The following is a 20493-nucleotide window of genomic DNA, read 5'->3' as shown; positions in this document are numbered from 1 at the left end:
AAAAAAAAAAAAAAACAACTAAGGTTTGTCTAACATAGTTGTCTCTAGTGAGCCCATGTAATACTTTCCTTTAAAAATATAATCACAGGGGCACCTGGGTGGCTCGGTTGGTTAAGCATCCGGCTTTGGCTCAGGTCATTATCTCGTGGTCTGTGGGTTCGAGCCCCGCGTCAGGCTCTGTGCTGACAGCTCAGAGCCTGGAGCCTGTTTCAGATTCTGTGTCTCCCTCTTCCTCTGACCCTCCCCTGTTCATGCTCTCTCTCTGTCTCAAAAATAAATAAATGTTAAAAAAAAAAATTTAATAAAAAATAAAAATATAATCATAGTCAATGTTTTTAGTACATAAAACACAATGAACTCAGATTAAGTCATACTACATTTCAAATCTTATTTGGAGTTTTATATAGCAACAAACTTAATACAAAGAAAAAGCAGTATGTATCTCGTGTTATACTTGAGATTATCAAGACAAATGTGTGTCAATTTATTGTAATTTAGGTTTATACATTTTTTAAATTCTACAAGAGGCTCTCCTCAACCATAAAAATTCAATAGGAAAAAAACATTTTCCACCAATCCAAAGCAAAATGAGATTTTAAGAACTCTTGTGTTTCTAGTAATACAGATTATTTTATTGAAACCAGTTTTCCTAATTCCTTTAAGAGCATATTCCTCACTCAAAAATCTCTTTTATGAAGCCTTCTTAGGTTATTCAGGTCTAAAACAGCCTCCCCTACTCTGCCCTCTCATACCTACTTACTATCCTTACCACTCACTTTAACATCTGATGTTTGGTATTTACTGCTTGTTAACAGTTGGCTAATTTACCTATTGTCCGCAACAGGCTCCTGCAGAGAAGAGACGCTCATTCATTTCTAACCTCATCACCACCAACATAGTATAATGCTTATGACAAGGTAAGCACTCAAGTTCTTATATTAACTTATATCGCATATAATAGTTAGAAACCTATCCAGAATTGAAATCAAAGAGGAAATTATCAGATAACTGTGAAGACATTTCAGAGTATTGTGGTCCTTTGGGGTGACTGCAGTGTGGTAACTAAGGGAAAGCAGCGTCAAACAGAAGGTTCTCCGAGATGAGAGAGCTCCGTGCATATTTCCAGGTAGCAGGCAAGGAGGCAGGAAAAAATGAAGACACAGGAGGTGACAGAAAATATGGAAGAGATGAGATTGTGGGGCTCAGTAAAAAGAAGATAAAGGACATTTTTCCTTCTGAAAAAGGAAAGCTAGCTACACAGATACATTGAACCAGACAAGGGTTAACTTCAATAGGTGATTTTTAAGAGAGGAAGACCATGTTTATTTAGCTAATATTTATCAAGCAAGCACCATGTCAGTTTCCTGTAGTGCAATCAATTGCCGCAGTGACAAATTATCACAAACTTAGTGGCTTACAATTCATTATCTTACAGTTCTGGAAGTCAGAAGTCCAAAACAGGTCTCACTGGACTAGAGCCAAAGTGTCAGCAGAGCTGGGTTCCTTTCTGGAAACGCTAAGGATAATCCATTTTCTTGCCTTTACCAGTTTATAGACGCTGCCCACATTCCTCAGCTCCCAGGCCCCTTTTATCTTCAAAGCCTCGGTGGACGTTTGGTTCCTTCTCATGATGCTATCTCTCTGGTCCTGACTCTTCTGCATCCTGCTTCTCTTAAAGACCCTTGCGATTACATTAGGCTCACCAGATAACCCAGAGTACTCCCTTTCAAAATTAGCTGATTAGCAACCTTAATTCCACCTGAAGCCTAAATCCCCTTCAGCTGTGTGATACAACGTCCTCAGTTCCGGAGATTAAGATGGGGAGGGAGGCCGTTATTCTGCCTGCCACGAGCACTATGCTGTGTCCTTTGCTTATATCTTTTAATTTAATCCCCACAACAACTCTATTTTACACGTGAGGAATCTGAGGCCACCCCACTTTCAGACTTAACATGACTCATAAGAGATACTCCTATAATAATATTCAGTACTTGTGTAACTGAACCGGTACAATCAGGATAGAGATAACACAGCCTCCACTGGTCTGTCCCAAAGCCCTCACTACCCTCTCTCTACGTGTGTGTGTGTGTGTGTGTGTGTGTCAGGGTGAAGGGAAAAAGGCTTCTCCTTCTCCCATCAACCAAAACCATATCCTCTTTCATCGTGTGAAATCTCTGTGCATGATTTTGTAAATCTCTACACACCAGGCTGCATTCCACTTAGGCTTTGGTGTATGCGATGAGGTCATATGGTAGTATGTTAAGAAATAAGGCAACACTGGGTGTTACAGGAAAGCGATGAATCACTAAATTCTATTCCTGAAAAAAATAGATTTTGATTTAAAAAAAGAAGGCTAAAATTATTTCATTTGTAGATTCCTTCCTAAATGGTATAATTTTAGGTTCCAGATTTGAACATATAAATTATTTTTATAACTATTTCAAGTATTCAGATATATCCCCCAAGGTATAATATATTGGATTAGAGATTATCAACATTTTAATATGTCTCGACACACATAACCCATTATTTTTCAGGATCCCATCAACCATACATATAGGAAAGGTTCCTTTTTGAAAAAAAATGATTGCAATATAATTGACTTCCAGGTATCTCTCCTCATTTAGTAATGAACTCTTATGTTGTTCCATCGCTCTCCCTAAACACTTGGGTAACAATAATTTTCTTTCCATGTCCTAAAAAAAGGCTCCAGGCATAGGATGGAGATCAGGGAAATGGTCTCTGATTGACAGCAAAAGCCTTGATGTTACATAGTTGGCAAATGTCTTGATTGAACTTTCGTCTCTAGAGCAGCCATTGTTTTTAATGTTTATTTATTTTTGAGAGAGACAGACAGACAGACTTCGAGCAGGGCAGTGGCAGACAGAGAGGGAGACAGAGAATCCAAAGCAGGCTCCAGGCTCTGAGCTGTCAGCACAGAGCCTGACATGGGGCTCAAACTCATGAACTGTGAGATCATGACCTGAGCCCAAGTCGGACCCTTAACCAACTGAGCCACCCAGGTGCCCCGAGCAGCCATGTTTTAAAAAGATTTATTTATTTTTGGGAGAAAAAGCACAAGTGGGGAAGGGGCAGAAACAGAGGGGGACAGAAGATCCAAAGCGGGCTCTGCGCTGACAGCAGCAAACTCGATGGGGGGCCGTGAGATCATGACCTGAGCCAAAGTCGGATGCTCAACCTACTGAGCCACTCAGGTGTCCTGAGCAGCCATTTTTAATCTTTTCAGGATCATGGACTCTGCTTTGAAAGCTGATAAACCTATGGACCTCTTCCCACTAGAAAAATGCATACGCACTCACACTCAAACTTTTTCATACATCCCATTTTATTGCGTTTTAAATCTACTGCCATCACAGACCATATAAAACTAGTCTTTACAAGGATATCTGTATGTCTCACTTTTGGTTGTGTGCCAAAATTTGCTACACCCAGAAATAAAAACCTAAAGTATGCAATAAAACGAACCAAACTTTAATTATTTTTGACAAATAGATACCAAAGTAGTGATGACTGCTGGCTGTAGTGCCTCTGGCACCAAAACATGGGTCTCAGGGAAAACCCACCTCTTTTACATTATTCCCCAGGGAGACCTGGGAAAACACGGGTGTTAGAAGGCTCAGGTCCCGACAATAAGGAAAATGGCGTTAACTGAATTTAATGAGTGTTTCCCAAAATAATAACATTTTATACTTTGTATACTTATAAAAAGGAAAGATGTGCTTTGGTTTGTTTGAAGTACGCTCCCCACCCAATGTAGGGCTTGAACTCACGACCCCAAGATCAAAAGTCACATGCTCTACTGACTGAGCCAGCCAGGATCCCCTAGGAAAGACAGGGTTTTAAAATTGGGAAACATTCGGGGCGCCTGGGTGGCGCAGTCGGTTAAGCGTCCGACTTCAGCCAGGTCACGATCTCGCGGTCCGTGAGTTCGAGCCCCACGTCGGGCTCTGGGCTGATGGCTCGGAGCCTGGAGCCTGTTTCCGATTCTGTGTCTCCCTCTCTCTCTGCCCCTCCCCCGTTCATGCTCTGTCTCTCTCTGTCCCAAATAAACGTTGAAAAAAAAAAATGTTAAAAAAAAAATAAAATTGGGAAACATTAATATACATGTAAATATTTGAGGAAAAAAGCATACCAGACCTACTAGTTCAAAACGTATTAAGCTCAAAGTGGAGTACCCACACCTGTCAGAGACAGGGTGATGATCATGCCGCTGGGGTGAAAAGAAAATCCTGTAAGACTAAACGTATGTGTTCTCTTAAATTTGAAATTGAGCTTTACGAATACTCAGTACGTGAAATCGACACCAGCACGTTCTCCCGTTCCTGCATCAGGCTGCTGCAGCCTTGTGGCCTTTACGTGAAGAACGCCAGTTACCACGGATTGCCTCACTCGACCTCCAGCGTACCTCTAGGCTCCCTGAAAGGCACCTCTCCTAGGAGTCTGGGGGTAAGCACGGTTGTGGAAATAGGAGTTCTGTCTACAGCATCACTCCAGCGTCCAGTCTCCAGCTTCCTGGGGGGCAAGAAGCAGAGTGGCAGGAGCCACAGAGCGGAAGCTTTTTGATCTGACTTCCCAGTCCTGAGCTGATGCGCTCCGTCTGTCCCGCAGTTTCCAGAGGGGCCACAGAGGTGGCACAAGCTCTGGCTCCCAGTACAGGGACAGGGACGGCGGTGCCTTCTGAGTTCCCCCGAGGGGTCACTTCTGGATTGTCGCCCTAGAGGAGCTGTTAGGCTCTTCTAACAGTTCTGTAAGCATCTTATACCCCTTCAGTAAATCTCGTCTTGTTTCAAATACTCAGAAGAGTTTTGTTTGTGGCACTGACTGCACACACAGTGTTCTAGGAGGTCCAAGTAGGTCAAGGAAAGAAGGCAGGCTCCACACCCTGGAGGGGCTGTTTGTGACGCCCTCACTGGTTTGTTCACTTTCAGCAAACTGCCACATCCTGCAGCTTCCTTGGGCCCAATTAAGTACATCTGCAGATCTCATTACAATTATGATCTCACTCACTAATGGGTTTTCAAACATTTTTGCAAACGAACAAAGTGAAAAAGACAGCGAGACAAACCAAAACACAGACTCTCAACTATAGAGAACTGAGGGGGGCAGGAACCAGCATGGAGGAAACAGCTGATGGGGATTAAAGCGTGCCCTTGCAGCGATGAGCCTTGAGTGATGTATGCAACTGTTGAATCACTATATGTACACCTGAAATGAATAGAATACTGTATGTTAACTATACTAGAATTAAAAATTTTTTAACTAAAAAAAAAAATAAATACTGCCAGAATTGGATACTTAATTAAAATATCTGTAACAAATAAGAACAGATTTTTGCAAGGGCTCCTGGGGGACACAGATGACTCTTGACTTCAGCTCAAGTCTTTTTTTTTTTTTTTTTAATGGTTATTCACTTTTGAGAGAGAGAGTGTGAGCAGGGGAGGGGCACAGAGAAGGAGAGACAGAGGATTCAAAGCAGGCTCTGCACACTGACAGCAGCAAGCCTGACACGGGGCTCGAACTCACGCGCCATGAGATCGTGACCTGAGCCAAAGTCAGATGCTCAACTGACTGAGCCACCCAGGAGCCCCATATCAGCTCAAGTCTTGATCTCAGAGTTGGGGAACCTACTTAAAAAAATTTTTTTTTAATTTAAAATTAAAAAATAAGAGTTTTGCAAAGAAAGGTGGATTAAATATAATAAAGCAAAATACAAGCAAGCAACAAGAAAATGGCAGAACTGACAACTGTGTGTTAACAATACCAGTACTTTATCAAAACTGTAAGGTAAAAGTGATTATCTTGTAAACTGTAAAACTATACAGCTTTCAGAAGAAAACAAAGGAAAAACATCTTTGAGACCTACCACTGGACAAAGAGTCCACAGATGTGACACCAAAAGCACAATTCATAAAAGAAAAAAAAAGATTGAATGCACTACATGAAACTTCTAACTTCTTCACTGTAAGAGACCCTGTTAAGAGGATGAAAAAAAAAAAAACAATTTTTGCCAATCACGTATCTGACAAAGAGCTTATTCTCAAAGCTCAATAATAAAAAACAATCCAAATTGTTCATTAGGGAAACAATTTGCCCACTGGGAAAGACAATTAAAACCACAATGAGGGGCACCTGGGTGGCTCGGTCGGTTAAGCACCCGCTTCTTGATTTCGGCTCAGGTCATAATCTCTCGGTTTGTGGGTTCAAGCCCCACGTCAGGCTCCACACTGATGAGGCAGAGTCTGCTTGGGATTATCTCTCCCTCTCTATGTCTCTCCCCCCCCAAAAAAAAAATATGAATAAAAACTTTAAAAAAATTGTTTTAACCACAATGAGATATCACAACTTTTTAGAATGAGTAACATTTTAAAAATAGAAAAAATACCAAATTCTGACAAGTGTGTGGAGAAACCAGATCTTTCATACGTTGCTGGTGGGAATAGCCACTCTGGAAAATAATCTTATAAAATTCACCATACACTTACAATATGAACCAGCAATTGCACTCTTGGGCATTTATCTCAGAGAAATGAAAGCCTATGTTCACACAAAAACCTATACATGAATGTTCAGAGCAGCTTTATTCGTAATAGCCAAAAACTAGAAAACAAATCATATGTTCTTCAACAGGTGAACAAACTGGGACTATGGCACATCCATACAATGAATAGTAAGTACTCAGTAATAAAAAGAAATGAACTACTGATACGCTGGACAACTTGGATGGTTCTCTAAGGCATTGTGCTGAGTGCAAAAGTCAACCTCAAAAAGATACATATAGTATGATTCCATTTATGTAACATTCTCAAATGACACAGTTATAGAGAGATAGAACAAATTAGCTGTTGCCAGTAACTAGGGAAGGGGCGGGGGGGGGGGGGGGGGGGGTACTTTGAGATGCATGAGGGAGTTTCTTGGCAGTAATGGACCAGTACTGAATCTTGACTGTAGTGGTCATTAAATGAATCTAGACATGAAACGTTATCTATTGCACAAAACTATACACACACACGTACACCTGAATGAGCGCATTAAAAAAAACATGAAAACTGGGGTGCCTGGGTGGCTCAGTTGGTTAAGCATCCGGCTTTGGCTCAGAGCATGATCTCGCTGTTTGTGGGTTAGAGCCCCACGTTGGGCTCTGGGCTGACAACTCAGAGCCTGGAGCCTGTTTCAGATCTGTGTATCCTTCTCTCTCTCTGCCCCTCCCCTGCTCGCACTCTGTCTCTCTCTCTCAAAAATAAATAAACATTCAAAAAAAAATTTTTTAATAAAAAAATTTTAAAAACCATGAAAACTGAATATGGCTACTTAACAGTACCGTACCAATGTCAGTTTCCTGATTTAATGTTAGTAACGTCACCTTACATAAGATATTATAACCAGGAGAGCTGAATGAAGGTTACACAGGACTCCCTGCCTATCTTCACTACTTCCCATGAGTCTATAATTATTTCAAAATAAAGGGTTTTTTTTAAGTGACGGTCTTCAATCATACTTATTTTTAAGATCACTAATATTTTAAATGTATCGAAAACATAAAAATAGTACATTTTAAATTGTTCTACAATGTTTTTCAACGTTATCTCATTTTTGTTAGGGTCTTACAATGTACAATATATGTGGTATGTAGTTTACAGCAAACGGACATATTGAGAATGCAGACACAATTATTTATACTGCTGGGGTGTGACAGGAAAACTGGCAGATCTCTACTAACAGAGGCTACAAAAGTCTAAGATTCTATCTGTCCCTTGAAGGTTTTACTTAGGGAAGCGCATACAAGAACAGGAAAAACACTGGACTGAGAATTGAAAAGAACTCTATTCTATCTAAACTTGCAGTTTAAACAAGTCACAATCTCACTGTCATCTACAAAATGTAAGGGTTGTATCAGATCATTCCCAAAGACATTCCAGTTCTGAAAACACTAACTCCACGAATTCTACAACAGGAAAAAATGAAGCAACCCTAAAGAAATATATGACTAAAACTCTAACCAATATTTACTGAAAGTATACTAAAGTTTCAATATTGCCAGGAATATTAAATACAAGACAGAGTCTAAGTTATCATTAGCACAAACATCAAAAAGGACACCTCCAAAGACAATTTTACCTAAAAGAAAATAGATTACCAAAAGATCCAGGTGACATATAATATCCAGGTAACAGGCAAAGGTGGCTATTTTGCATGCAGCCTCATGGTTCTTGAAGGCCTCTAATTTCTGCTCTTGGAATTACATTAGGTTCTGAATTGCAACAAACGATATACCGTACATTCAAGTATCCTGATGTACAAGCTTGGGGATCATGATGCGGAACAAGTAGACTATCAAGACATCTAAGAAAGAATTCTTTTCCTCTTTTCCATCCACTTAACTAATTACTCACCATCCACTTGATTTAGTAAGACAGAATTTTAAGAGGTCTATTATTCAGGGGAAGCTAAACCTCCACTAGGTAATAATCCCATCCTGTTACACAACCCGCTATCCAGAAACATCATCTACCTGAAACAGAGTCCAAAACCAGGGAAGAAGTGAGAGTCATCTAAGCAGTAAAAGCCAACAGAACAAGGTCCTAGTACTAAAGGACCGGCTCCTCTGGCTCCTTATTCAGAACCTTCTATCATTTTTATCCAGCATTCAACGAGTGTAGCTGCAGATTCTACTCTTACAGCACACTAAAAATATCAAATTAGAAAGGCAAGGAAAGTACGAGAAGCAGGTATAATGAGAGCAAAGAGATACAGCTAACAGTAAAGCAATAAGCAAATCAATCCCCAACCAGACATGATTTAGAAAGGAACAGTTTCACCAACAAATGAATGAAATACGGTGGTCTCAATGCTGCTGCCTCAGGAAACTAATGGCTGGAGGTTCTTCCGCAAATAAATCATTATGTGCTCATGAGCGCCCAAGACACGTGAAACACGGAACCACTAAAGTGGTGTTTTTTTGGGGCGCATGGGTGGCTCGGTTGGTTGGGCGTCCGACTTCAGCTCAGGTCATGATCTCACAGTCTGTGAGTTCAAGCCCCACGTCAGGCTCTTGCTGACAGCTCAGAGCCTGGAGCCTGCTTCAGATTCTGTGTCTCCCTCTCTCTCTGCCCCTCCCCTGCTCGTGCTCTGTTTCTCTCTGTCTCTAAAATAAATAAAAACATTAAAAAAACATAAAAATAAAGTGGTGTTTTTTTAACCAGTATTATAGACAGCATAATCCATCTTAAATTTTTAAATGAAGAAATAAAACTGAAAACTGTATTTAAATTATCCATATTCTAGCATTCTTTAATATTGGAACTAAATTACATCACATCTGAATTTTACCATGAAATAGAGATATAACAAAACTCAAAACAGAACAAAACAAGGAATCCTGAGAAGTTGAAATATTATGTTAAAATTCATTCAGGCAACAGAGCATACGTGTGAATACTTTATGACCTAAAAAGTGAGGCTGCATTACAGTGAGTGAACAAACTAATATCCCTTTCTCATCAACTCCGACACCCTTTAATAAATAAAACGATCAAAACACAACACTTCAACCTCTCTCAAGTATGGATGCTCTGAAATAGAGGTGTATCTTACAATTGCTGTCACCCAACAACAGGATGTAGTTGGTGAAAATTTTATCTCCTGGAAACATCAAGAAAGCAGCAGCATCAAAGTGTCTTAGGTCTGATCAAAAATGGCCACTCAAAACAATCTTTAAAAGATAGGGGCTCATGAGTGGCTCAGCCGGTTAAGGCCCGACTTTAGCTCAGATCACCATCTCAGTTTGTGAGTTCAAGCCCTGTGTGGGACTCTATGCTGACAGCTCAGAACCTGGAGTCTGCTTCGGATTCTTCGTCTCCCTCTCTCTCTCTGCCCCTCCCCAGCTCTCTCGCTCGCGTGCTCTCCCTCTCTGTCTCTCAAACACATACATTAAAAAAAATTTTTTTAATAAAAAAAATTCTAGAGCTCATAGATTTATTTATTTTAACAGTCTCCATGGCCCCCAGCACCCTGCGGAAGACCAGATTTGTTTGCTAGCGTACTTTGGAAGAAGCTATGCAGAAAAATAAACAAGAGTGAATAATAAATTCACCTGGGTGTGCCCTTTGTTTACACTAGTTTTAATCCTCAGGCACCACTCTGCCTATTTAAGGATCCTACACAGAGAAGCTCACAATTTTGGTAGAAACAGACTTAATTTTATCTTCAATGCTAGGCAAGTACACAGAGTAGGTGCAAGTCTCAATAAAAATCTGCTGAATGAATGGAGATTTCTCAGTTGATTAGGCCAACTGACTGCTTACAGCTGGGTTTTCTATTAAGGAACCTTTGGAAAACCATTTTCCCCGTAGGCTAGCTTAAAGAATCACCTAAGACAACAAAATCTTATCACCCAATTCATCGGCCCAAATTGTAGCTCCCTTTTTTTCAAGTTATTTATTTATTGTGGGGGGAGGGCAGAGAGACAGAGAGGGAGAGAATCCCAAGCAGGCTCTGCTCTGTCAGCACAGAGCCAGATGTGGGACCCGAACCCACAAACCATGAGATCACGACCTGATCCGAAATCAAGAGTCAGACCCTTAACCCACTGAGCCACCCAGGTGCCCCTGGAGCTCCCTTTTTATAAGGAGCAACATAAGGTTTGAATACAACCTGTGTATGTGATTTGATAATGAAGAAATGTCTTCCCACATTCCTCCTTGGGCTACTATGAGGAGTGCCTGTTGGCAATCTCAAAGCAATTTTTAACGCTCTCTAGAGATTAAAAGAATCAAGAAATGAGAAGAGATTAAGTTTAGAAGTATGTACTCCAAACATATTTTATTTTATTTAACGTATTTATTCATTTTTTGAGAGACAGAAACAGAACATGAGCGAGGGAGACACAGAATCCGAAGCAAGCTCCAGGCTCCGAGCTGTCAGCACAGAGCCCAACGCGGGGCTCGAACCCACCAACCTCGAGATAATGGCCTGGGCCAAAGTTGTCATGACCTGAGCCAAAGTTGGCCGCTTAACCAACTGAGCCACCCAGGCGCCCCTGTACTCCAAAAAGTATTTTTGGGTAGAGGCAGGTAAACTGTTCAGCAACACAGGTTTTGACCAGTTTTTGAAATGTTTTGAACACACACTAGTGGTAGCCCTGTATCTCAAGAAAAAGTAGAAAAAACATAACTGAGCCCAGAGAACTGGGTAATAAGTAAGTGTGTAAGAACTGATTATCTTTCTCCATTCCCAATAAACACAACTTACTAATTAAAACTTTCAAACATGATGGTTTAAGGCAAGTCCTACCAGAAGGTAACAAAAGAAGGGGGAAGAACTGGAAGAATAAACACCAAACCATTACCAGTAGTTATAATGTGATCATGGAAGTGTATGGGGGGCATTTTTAATTCCCAAACTCTACATTTCTTTTGTATCAATGTTTTACGATAGCATATGTATCACCACCATATTGGTGATAAGGGGAATATGGTTCTACCTCTAAACACACATATACACTTTCTCCAAATAAACACAATTTGAACTTCTTTAAAGCTTATGGTTTTTTCAGAATACTGGTGGGATAACAAAAAAATGCTCCAGTATTTTAAGCAACCATTAAAAAGAAAAAAGAAAAAAGAGGGAGGACCTCCAATGTTTGTTAATGGTTTTTTACCAAAGTCTACAATCTAATGAAGAAAATACAAACATAACCACACCTAAGTCAGAGCATGGCTTGTGCTGTAAAAGGTTTTATAAGAGCAAGAGGAAAGAGCAATCGCTTACGATTAGGAGAACAGAAGAAGAGCGTGCAGACAAGGTGACATTTGAGCTGGGTTAGATGGATGATCCCTCCAGCGAGGTAACAACAGTTGAAATTCAGAGCACATGCTCTGCCCCAAAAAAATATTTTACAGATAAAAATAGTTCAAATAGAGAACATACACCCAGCCAACCCCCAAACATATTTTATCTTTTAAAATTTCTTTAAAACTATAAAACCTGCTGTATAAAGCAATGAAAATTTTCCCATCTCACCTAGATTTCTTCTATACCACTATTCCTTTACCATTTGGGCACGAGTCCTATGTCACGGTCACTTTGCACCTGTTACTGTGCTGAGATATACACTGTCTTTTTCCTATGGATAATAATTTTGCATCTTCCCATTAAACTGTATACCTTTGAGAGCAATGACTGTCATCCATTTCTACTTTATCTTTCCATAATATTCCTTAAATAAATGGATACTCAACAGATATCACTGACAAGTTAAACCTAGTTCTAATAATTGTGACAATTAGCTATCACTATCACAAAAGACGTCTGTGGAACAGGTATTGTAAACAATTAAATCACATTTTTTGTACAAAGAACCAAAAGCATCCTAGATGCTTCCCCTAGACACTGAACTAATTGCTGTGCTTTGGTATAACTTGTTCACAAAGGTGCTTATTAAAAAAAAAAAAAAAATTAACTCTCTGAAGCAGCCTTTACAGAACATTATCTCTTTGTCACAAAGTCCTAAGACAACACATTTATTGTGACACAGTGAATTTGCACAGAAATGAAGGACAGTCCTAGTTCCCAAGGATCTCAAGGGACAGTTCACAAACTCAAGAAATATCTTGGCACTGTGTATATGGAAGACAATGTGTTTAAAACAATACAAAAAGCACACAGGAAAAATGTTTTCCAAGAAGCATAGCCTAGGTATTTCAAAGATAATTCTTTCTGAAAGTTCAGATTCTCTCCTCTATTGTTTAAACTGGAAGTAAACTAAGAAATTTGGAAACTTGTTTTAATCTTCTACTTACTACATTATGAGATGGAAAGGAAGACTATGGCTGCAAGCTTGACATCATTATCACAGAAGAGGATCAAAGGGGAGGGAGGAGAAGAATATAGGTGTAACAATGCTAGATACTATCAAGATTACTACAAAAGAACATGTTTTTTTGTGTGTGTCTGCACTTCCTAAATTCTGTGGGAAGAATAAAGTACTTCTCAAATATTATTATCTGAAATTGGCTTTCAGTTTCCCGAGTATAATTTCTCCTTTCTTGTTATTGCCAAGACTGTGAAATAATGCTCCACACCAGTCAGAAAGTTACTAGACAGTGAGTTCATCAAGGAACACTTTGGGAAGTTGTTAGCACTGCATTAAAAAAAAAAAAAAATCACTGGGCCAGGCGTTCCAACAAAATTCACTCTTCCAGAGAAGCAATTTTTACAAAATAACTCAGAATGGAAGAAAAGACGGGATGGAATGCTATTTTTGATAGAGTAGCAAAAAAAAAAAAAAAAAAAAGAAAAGAAAAGAAAAAAAAAGACTACAGAATAACACACCCACTGCTACTTTGTTTATAGGCTTGTAACTTGCACATGCAAGTTCTCTACAAAAGTATTGCTCAAGAAGAAACTGTCAAAAATGAATGCGTATGAAAACATTTCTTTTCTAAATAAGGTCTCTAACAAGGGATGTGCTGTTTCTAAATGATTTCTTTAGCAAGTATTGACAAGTATAGCACAGCAATAATGCTCAGGATGGAAAAAAAAATCTCATACTTGTTTTATCAATAGTAAAAGTTGCTGTTACTAATTATAAGGCATAGGAGTTCTGTAGAAGAAATTAACTGTATGGTTGATACCTGCTAGTCAGAACACTACAAAACCAACTTCATTTCTTTACAAAAGTATTTTTTTTTCCTAATCTTATAGACCCCAGCAACCTAATGGTTGGTTTTGTTACGTGGGTTGTTCTTCCCCCCTTCCAAAAGAACCTCCGCCAGTAAATCGAGGTAACTTTCCTCAGTTCAAAGGTTAAGGCAAATTCAGTTCTACGTAGACCTGTTACCCCTCATCAACATAGTCCCTTTTTTTCCCTATCATCTTGGCCTGAGAGAGGTTAATGCTCCCGTATAACTGCCAGTCCGAGAGAAGTGATTTTCGGTGCCGGGGAACGAAACTGGGATAGGAGGAAAAACCGACGGCAATCAAGAACCATCTCGCCCTAGAAATCATCCTCTCCAGAAAGGAGAATAGAGTCGCTGACCAAAGAACCTGCTGCCCGGAAGGCACAACTTCCATCCCCCGCCAAAGAAAAGTTGCAAGGAAGAGCTCAGCGCCCAGGCAGCCCGCGCGGGTGCGGACACCGAGAGCAGCAGAGAAGCTCATCAGGCCCGGGCGGCGCGCGAGCCGGGGCTGCGGCGTCCGTGGGGCCGACTCCGGCTCCGGCAGGCTGCGGGTCTGGGGGTGCGACCGCGAGCAGTGGGCGGAGAAACGAGAGCAGAGGAAAAGAGGGACAATGCTGGGCCGGGCGGGCGACTCCGCGCGCTCCAAGGGTCCGCAGCGCCTCTTCCCGCCCGGGGCCGCCAGCTGCCGCGCCAAGTTTGCTCCTCAGCCCTCCCTTTACGGCCGGGGCGGCGAAGCCGTGGCTGCCGGCCTCCCTCCGCCTGGCCGCAGCCGCCTTCCTCCCCGCGGGGCGGCTCCCGCGAGTCGGCGAGCCGGCGGCGCGCGCGAGGAGAGCCGCGCGCGCGAAGGGGAGCCGGCCGCGCGAGGGAAACGGGGCGCGAGAGGGAAGGCGGGCGCGCGAGGGGCAGGGGGCGCGCGAGGGGAGGCGGGCGCGCCAGGGGCAGGGGGCGCTCGAGGAAGCGGCGCGCGCGACGGGAGCCAGGCGCGCGGCGCTCCCCGAGGACCCGCTGCCGCTCCGGCGGGTTTTCGGTTGAGGCGGGGGCTGCGCCGCCGTTTACCGTCCGTTACGAGTCTTTGCCCGGGCGCCGCAGCCTGCCAGCCATCCTGGCCCGCCTCCCCCTCGGCTCTCATCAGGAAGGGCAGCCGGGCGAGGGCCGGCGACCTCGTCTCCTGCCAGGGCTGCGGCCGCCGGGCGGTGGGCATCCCGGCGCCTGCCCCTGGGGCTGGAAGAGAAAGTGAAATGAAGCGTCTTTCCCCAGGCGACACCTACCCGTCCCCAGTCCAAGTGCAGCTGCCTCGCTCCTCGGGCGCCGCCGGTCCCCGCCCTCGGGCCCCGGGCTCCGTTCTCTTGACAATGGCGCGTCCCCTTTAAGGAATAATCCGATCGGAACCGATCTGTGGTTAAACCTCCGACTCTGATTTTAACCGGATTTCTCTCTCTCTCCCCCTGAGCCCGACGGACGCCCGGCGGTGCTGCGAGCTCTTCCCACCCCTTCCCCGCCCCGCCTACTCCCTCGCCTCCCTGATTGGCGAGAAACACTACAACAGGAACAGCAATCCTCGCACTCCACTGGCCAGCCCAGCCGCCGCTCAGAGTGGCTCCCGCCCCCACTCCGCCCCTTTTCCCGGGTTGGTCCTACGTCTAATCACTCTCTGTCTTCTACTCGATCGTTGCTTTGGAGAACTGGCAGTCAAGGCTCACCCTCCCGCCTCCGGAAAGCGAACTTTATTTTTATTGGTAAAAGGACATCTTCCTGTGCACCTGATTGGGCAAGGAAGGAGTTAGTCTGCACGCCCCTTGCCCATTCTCGCTCTCTCTTTACGGGTTTGAGAAATACAGCCGCAAAGTCCTCCCTAGTTTGCCTTCTAAGCGCCTTTCCCTTTAAATGGTGGTAGGGGTCGTGGACAGACTCACAGCCTGTATTGGGGAAAGCGAGAAAGGGAGACGAGAAACATTCAAAATCTTCTCGAGTAATCTATCCTGAGCTGGGATCCTGCTGATCCTCAGAGTCCTGTGGTCTAGTGAATGGAGTGGTGAGAATGAGTTAGAATACCTGAACTTCTGGTACTAACTCCTCCGGAGCTTCACTCAAGTTTTCATTCACTGCCCACTCTACTTTCACCGTCGATTCTACTGGCATTTCGCTACCCCGAAGAGCTTTCGTAAAGATATCTGCAAACCTGGAGGTGTCGTTATCTCACAATCGTTCATTTAAACAAACTAAATCACTTGCATTAAAAGTTCCGCTTCATTCACGTCCTCTGTGTTGTCTCGGCGTTTGCCACGAAAGCGAAGGTGCTCTTCTGAAAAGACTACACCAGAGATTGTTCCTCTCCCGCCAGCTTCAAAAGTTGAAGGCGTCCGCGCCCCCCTTCCCCCGCCCCCGCCCTTGCTAGAACTAACACAGGGAGAGCCCAGGTTGACCAAAGCGGGCGCCAGAAGGCTATTCCTTGAGGGATAAGGAGTCTGGCACCGGAAGGTAGACCCTGCAGCAAGACCTCACCCAGGAGAGGAGAAATTCTACGACAGCCTAGGGGGTTATGATGTCCCCAGTTTCCCACCAGAGCTGTAAGAACCGAAAGAGTTGTAACTACTAAAACTGGGTACAGTTAGTGCTTTGGTACCCATCTAAGAATGTGAGGGGGAAACGGTTAAGGGTCCTGGCCTCTTTGCCAATGAACTTTGAGAGCCTTTGGACCTCAGGATATTTATTTAGTGCATTTACAGTGGTAGCCCAGTGGTGCCTAGAAAATGGCAGCACTCAGCAGTACCCTGGAAAGGGAGTTTAGTGCCAGAAAGGGGGAAATAAACATTGGTGGTCCAAAGGACTTTAATGTGAGTTCAGCTCAAAAATCTTACATACCCATAAATATCGGACAGTCAGAAAAGGGAAAACGCCTTAGGTAATTTAGGTGTTTCTAGTAGGGGCAAGAGACAAGGAAATATCTGGGTTGTATTTATATGGCCTTCATAGATGCTTCTATAAATCTCTTCTTAAGTGTCTATAACTAAATCCCTGTTTTCAGCCTATTCCGTTTTGGTTTTTGGTGGTTAGGGTTTTTTGTTTGTTTGTTTGTTTGTTTGTTTGTTTGTTTGTTTTACCGTAGTCAAGGTAAAGTAATACCAGTTTTCTCTTGATTTACTACTGTCAAGTTTTGAGATTGCTTCTGGGTTCTGATATTCTATTAGAATATAAGTAGACTAAGAATATTCTATACTCTAATATCTAGTATGATCTTCTGGAAATAAAAACATCTAGTATATCAGATGTGTACACAGTAGTAGATTTTGTTCAAGATCTAGGTGATATTTTCAAGTTCTTTGTAAAACATCTGTTTTATGATGTCCAGATTGTTCTATTACACTGGCATTTGAGCTCATAATTCCAGAAGCCCATCTGTAGTAACCTCTAAATTCTATTCCCTACACTTAACCAACCATGCTGAGATCATCACGTGACAAACATAATTTATATTATTTTTTCTATTTTCTATTATTATTATTATTATTTCACACTTGCCCACAATAAGATTGTTTATCACTTTTTAGCTCACACATCGAAACTCCTACTCCTAATAGCACCATTAATATTTCACATCAAGGAAAAATTTAGAAAATCTGCAAACCGAGAGTTTCCAATATGCAGGTCATTCGTTCAGTGTTACTAAACCAGTCCCTGAAGAAATTTACTATTTGTACTTTCCCCTTCAGACAGACTTTATCTCCTGGAGAAATTTACAATGTGCACTTTCCCCTTCAGAGGGACTTTATCCCATGCCTTTATTTCTCATCCTTAAGCTAGATCCCCATTCTTTAAAGAGAAAGATTCCCAGAGGTGCCTAGCTGGCTCACTCGGTCAGTAGAGCATGCAACTCTTTATCTTGGGGGTTGTGAGTTTGAGCCCCACACTGGGTGTAGAGATTACTTTTAAAAATAAAAAATAAAATATTCTACCAATGTGCCAATATGACTAAAGCTTTTTAACAACCTTGTATAGAGATCTTTTTAAAACTCTTTTAGAGGGTGAAATACATTATGATGATTTATTCTCCCTGCTCATACACAAAAGTAAACCACGTCAAAGAACTACTAGTGAAATACCAATAATTAGTTTGCCTTAGGAAAATTGTTATCATTTATATTGTAAATTCTTTTCAGTTCACTGTACACTTATACAGTAACTATTAGGTGTTAAGTAAAGAATAGAGGGAAAAATGAATATATCTCCCGGCACTTGGGTGGCTCAGTCGGGTAAGCTTCCAACTTCGGCTCAGGTCATGATCTCGCAGTTCTTGAGTTCAAGCCCCACAAGGGGCTCTGTGCTGACAGCTCAGAGCCTGGCTGCTTTGGATTCGGTGTCTCCCTCTCTCTCTACCCCTCCCCTGCTTGCACTCTGTCTCTCTCTCCCTCAAAATAAATAAACATTTAAAAAAATGAATATATCTCCACTGTGCAGAGACAGAATCTCCAAAATCTACCCAAAAGTGGCACAACTTTACCCTTCACTTAGCACTTTTGTGGATACCATCTATTAACCAGTGATTTTCTGCAGTAAAATGAAGAAAAATCCAATTCCTAGAAGCTGTCGACAAAAATCTCTTCCCCCAGCCCTTTATTAATATTAACAAGAATGAAGCAAATTAAGAGAAAATAAATTCATGGTAAGTTGATTTTATAAAGAAACTTCAAGAAATATTTCCTGGGTCTCTCTAGAGACCCTATAGAGGAGGCACATGTCCTCCATCTTTCATGCTTTCAGCATGTTTCTTTGTAAAATGAGAACTGATATTCATTGAGAATTTCACTGAACAACCTTCAATCATCAGTGAAAGATTTAATTTTGTTCAGTATATTCTATCTATTGAGGCGGAAAGGAGATACTAATACATTTTTAGATTTCTAATTCTTTCCTGCTTAAAATCCTTCCAAGATTCTCTAGGCTCATACTGAATATAGTCCAAGCATCTCAGCAAAACAGACATCTCCCTTTATAATCCGACTCCAGGCTACCTCTCAGAATTCTTCTCTGGCCACTCCTTCCTTTGACACTTGAAATGACTCCTCTATCAATATCAATGATCCTGTTCTTTCAAGCCTCAATGCCTTTGGGCACGTGGTTCCCTTTGTGTAGAATAGCCTTCCCTTCCACGCTCTCCTGGAGGATTCTCAGATATCCATCAAAACCTAACAGAAGCATTGCCTTCTTGGTGAAGACTTTTCAGATTTTACCCCCTTTCCTGACATGATTATTTCTCTACCACATACGTACATCTCAATTCCAAGTGTCAAGTTGAAAGCAGGACTTAAATGTTTCTTTCAGTTGGTTAAGCAACCGACTCTTGATTTCAGCTCAGGTCATGATCTCATGGTAGGTTGGAGCCCCAGGTCGGTTTTCACATTCACAGCTTGGAGCTTGCTTGGGATTCTCTTTCAACCTGTCTCCCACCCGCCCCCCACCCCAGACTTGAGGGCATAGGAGCATGTACAATCTCTCTCTCAAAATATATAAATATATTTTTTAAATATTTCTATTTCTGTCTCTTGCACTAATCTGATCTGTTCTCCAAGATCAAAGGCCATGCTTATACATCTTTTTATCAGCATCACTTGGGTTGATGCCTGGCCTAACTAAGGCTTTTAATAAATCCATGTCAAATTGAGTTGAATGAGTAAGGCCGAAACAAAAAGGTTAACTTACAATGTGAAAATCTAATTAACCAGAATACTATTCTAGGAATATTTTTTATAATTTTTTTTAAGTTTTATTTATTTATTTTGAGAGAGAGAGAAAGTACAAGCAGGAGAGGAGCAGAGAGAGAGGGAGATAGAATCTCAGGCATGCTCTGCACTGGCAACACGGAGCCTGACTTGGGGCTTGAACTCAGGAACTGCAAGATCATGACCTGAGCTGAAACCAAGAGTCAGACACTCAACCAGCTAAGCCACCCAGGAACCCCTAGGAATATTTTAATTACTTAATATTTTATTGTAAATCTGTCTTATCAGTCTAGATCACTGGTTCCCAGACATTATTTCATGGACTGGTAAAAATTGCAAGGAATTTTTGGTAACTAACATGGCCTTAACAAGTTTTTTATTCTGCAAAGTAAAGGCTTAAAAATAAATATAAATAAACCATCTATCTGTTCTTCCCATTATTTCATAAAATAAAAATATTTTAGGGGCGCCTGGGTGGCTCAGTCGGTTAAGTGTCCAACTTCGGCTCAGGTCATGATCTCGTGGTCCGTGGGTTCGAGCCACGCGTCGGGCTCTGTGCTGACAGCTCAGAGCCTGGAGCCTGTTCAGATTCTGTGTCTCCCTCTTTCTCTGACCCTCCCCTGTTCATGCTCTCTCTCTGTCTCAAAACTAAGTAAATGTTAAAAAAAAAAAAAATAAAATAAAATAAAATAAAAATATTTTAAAAACCAAAATTGGGAGGGTCATAAGGTCAAAATAAACGTTCTTTGAATAAATTAGACATTATAAAGAACTTGCACAAACCTCCAATTGAGACTAACATACTCACTGCACTTTAAGTTACTCAATCTGATGCCTCTTTTCATCTATTTTTAAAGAATGGTTTAGAAATTAAAATATTCTTAAGGTTTTCCCCCCATGATGTCCATAGGAGGAAAAACTATTTGATTTTCTGTTAATTTTCACTCTACCTGTGAGTAAATGTCATAGGGTCACACTGACTGACTTGCTAGCTTCCTGCCAGAATATTTTAGAGAAACTACTTTTTTTTTATTTTTTTAACATTTATTTATTTTTGAGACAGAGAGAGAGCATGAACA

General features: G+C 41.8%; 1 protein-coding gene and 1 long non-coding RNA gene across 8 annotated transcripts in view; one reads left to right on the top strand and one right to left on the bottom strand.

The window, feature by feature from the left end:
- Nucleotides 1–15104, bottom strand: part of FRYL (FRY like transcription coactivator) — a 272920-nt gene extending 257816 nt beyond the window's left edge. For 4 of the 5 annotated variants that reach the window (XM_086705110.1, XM_086705108.1, XM_086705107.1 and 1 more), the window contains exon 1: nt 14966–15104. Coding sequence is in view for 1 of the 5 variants with exons in the window: in XM_086705105.1 (XP_086561231.1) it covers nt 14057–14178 (122 nt within the window). In the remaining 4 variants the exon portion in view is untranslated. Of the gene's footprint in view, nt 1–14056; nt 14937–14965 lie in introns of those variants that run through there. The other variant, XM_086705105.1, reaches the window with a different exon arrangement.
- LOC147582008 (uncharacterized) overlaps nt 1–20493 on the top strand; it is a 32744-nt gene that overhangs the window by 6441 nt on the left and 5810 nt on the right. The window contains exons 2-3 of one of the 3 annotated variants that reach the window (XR_015250476.1): nt 845–917; nt 6649–6724. This is a non-coding gene — a long non-coding RNA (uncharacterized LOC147582008). Of the gene's footprint in view, nt 1–844; nt 918–3247; nt 3873–6648; nt 6725–20493 lie in introns of those variants that run through there. The other 2 variants (XR_015250478.1, XR_015250477.1) reach the window with 2 other exon arrangements.

This window comes from Puma concolor, chromosome B1, assembly GCF_028749965.1.
Source record: "Puma concolor isolate L17-30 chromosome B1, mPumCon1.1.hap2, whole genome shotgun sequence".
NCBI lineage: Eukaryota > Metazoa > Chordata > Mammalia > Carnivora > Felidae > Puma > Puma concolor.
Note: the sequence above shows the minus strand (reverse complement) of the source record. Positions and strands in the feature narration are given on the sequence as shown.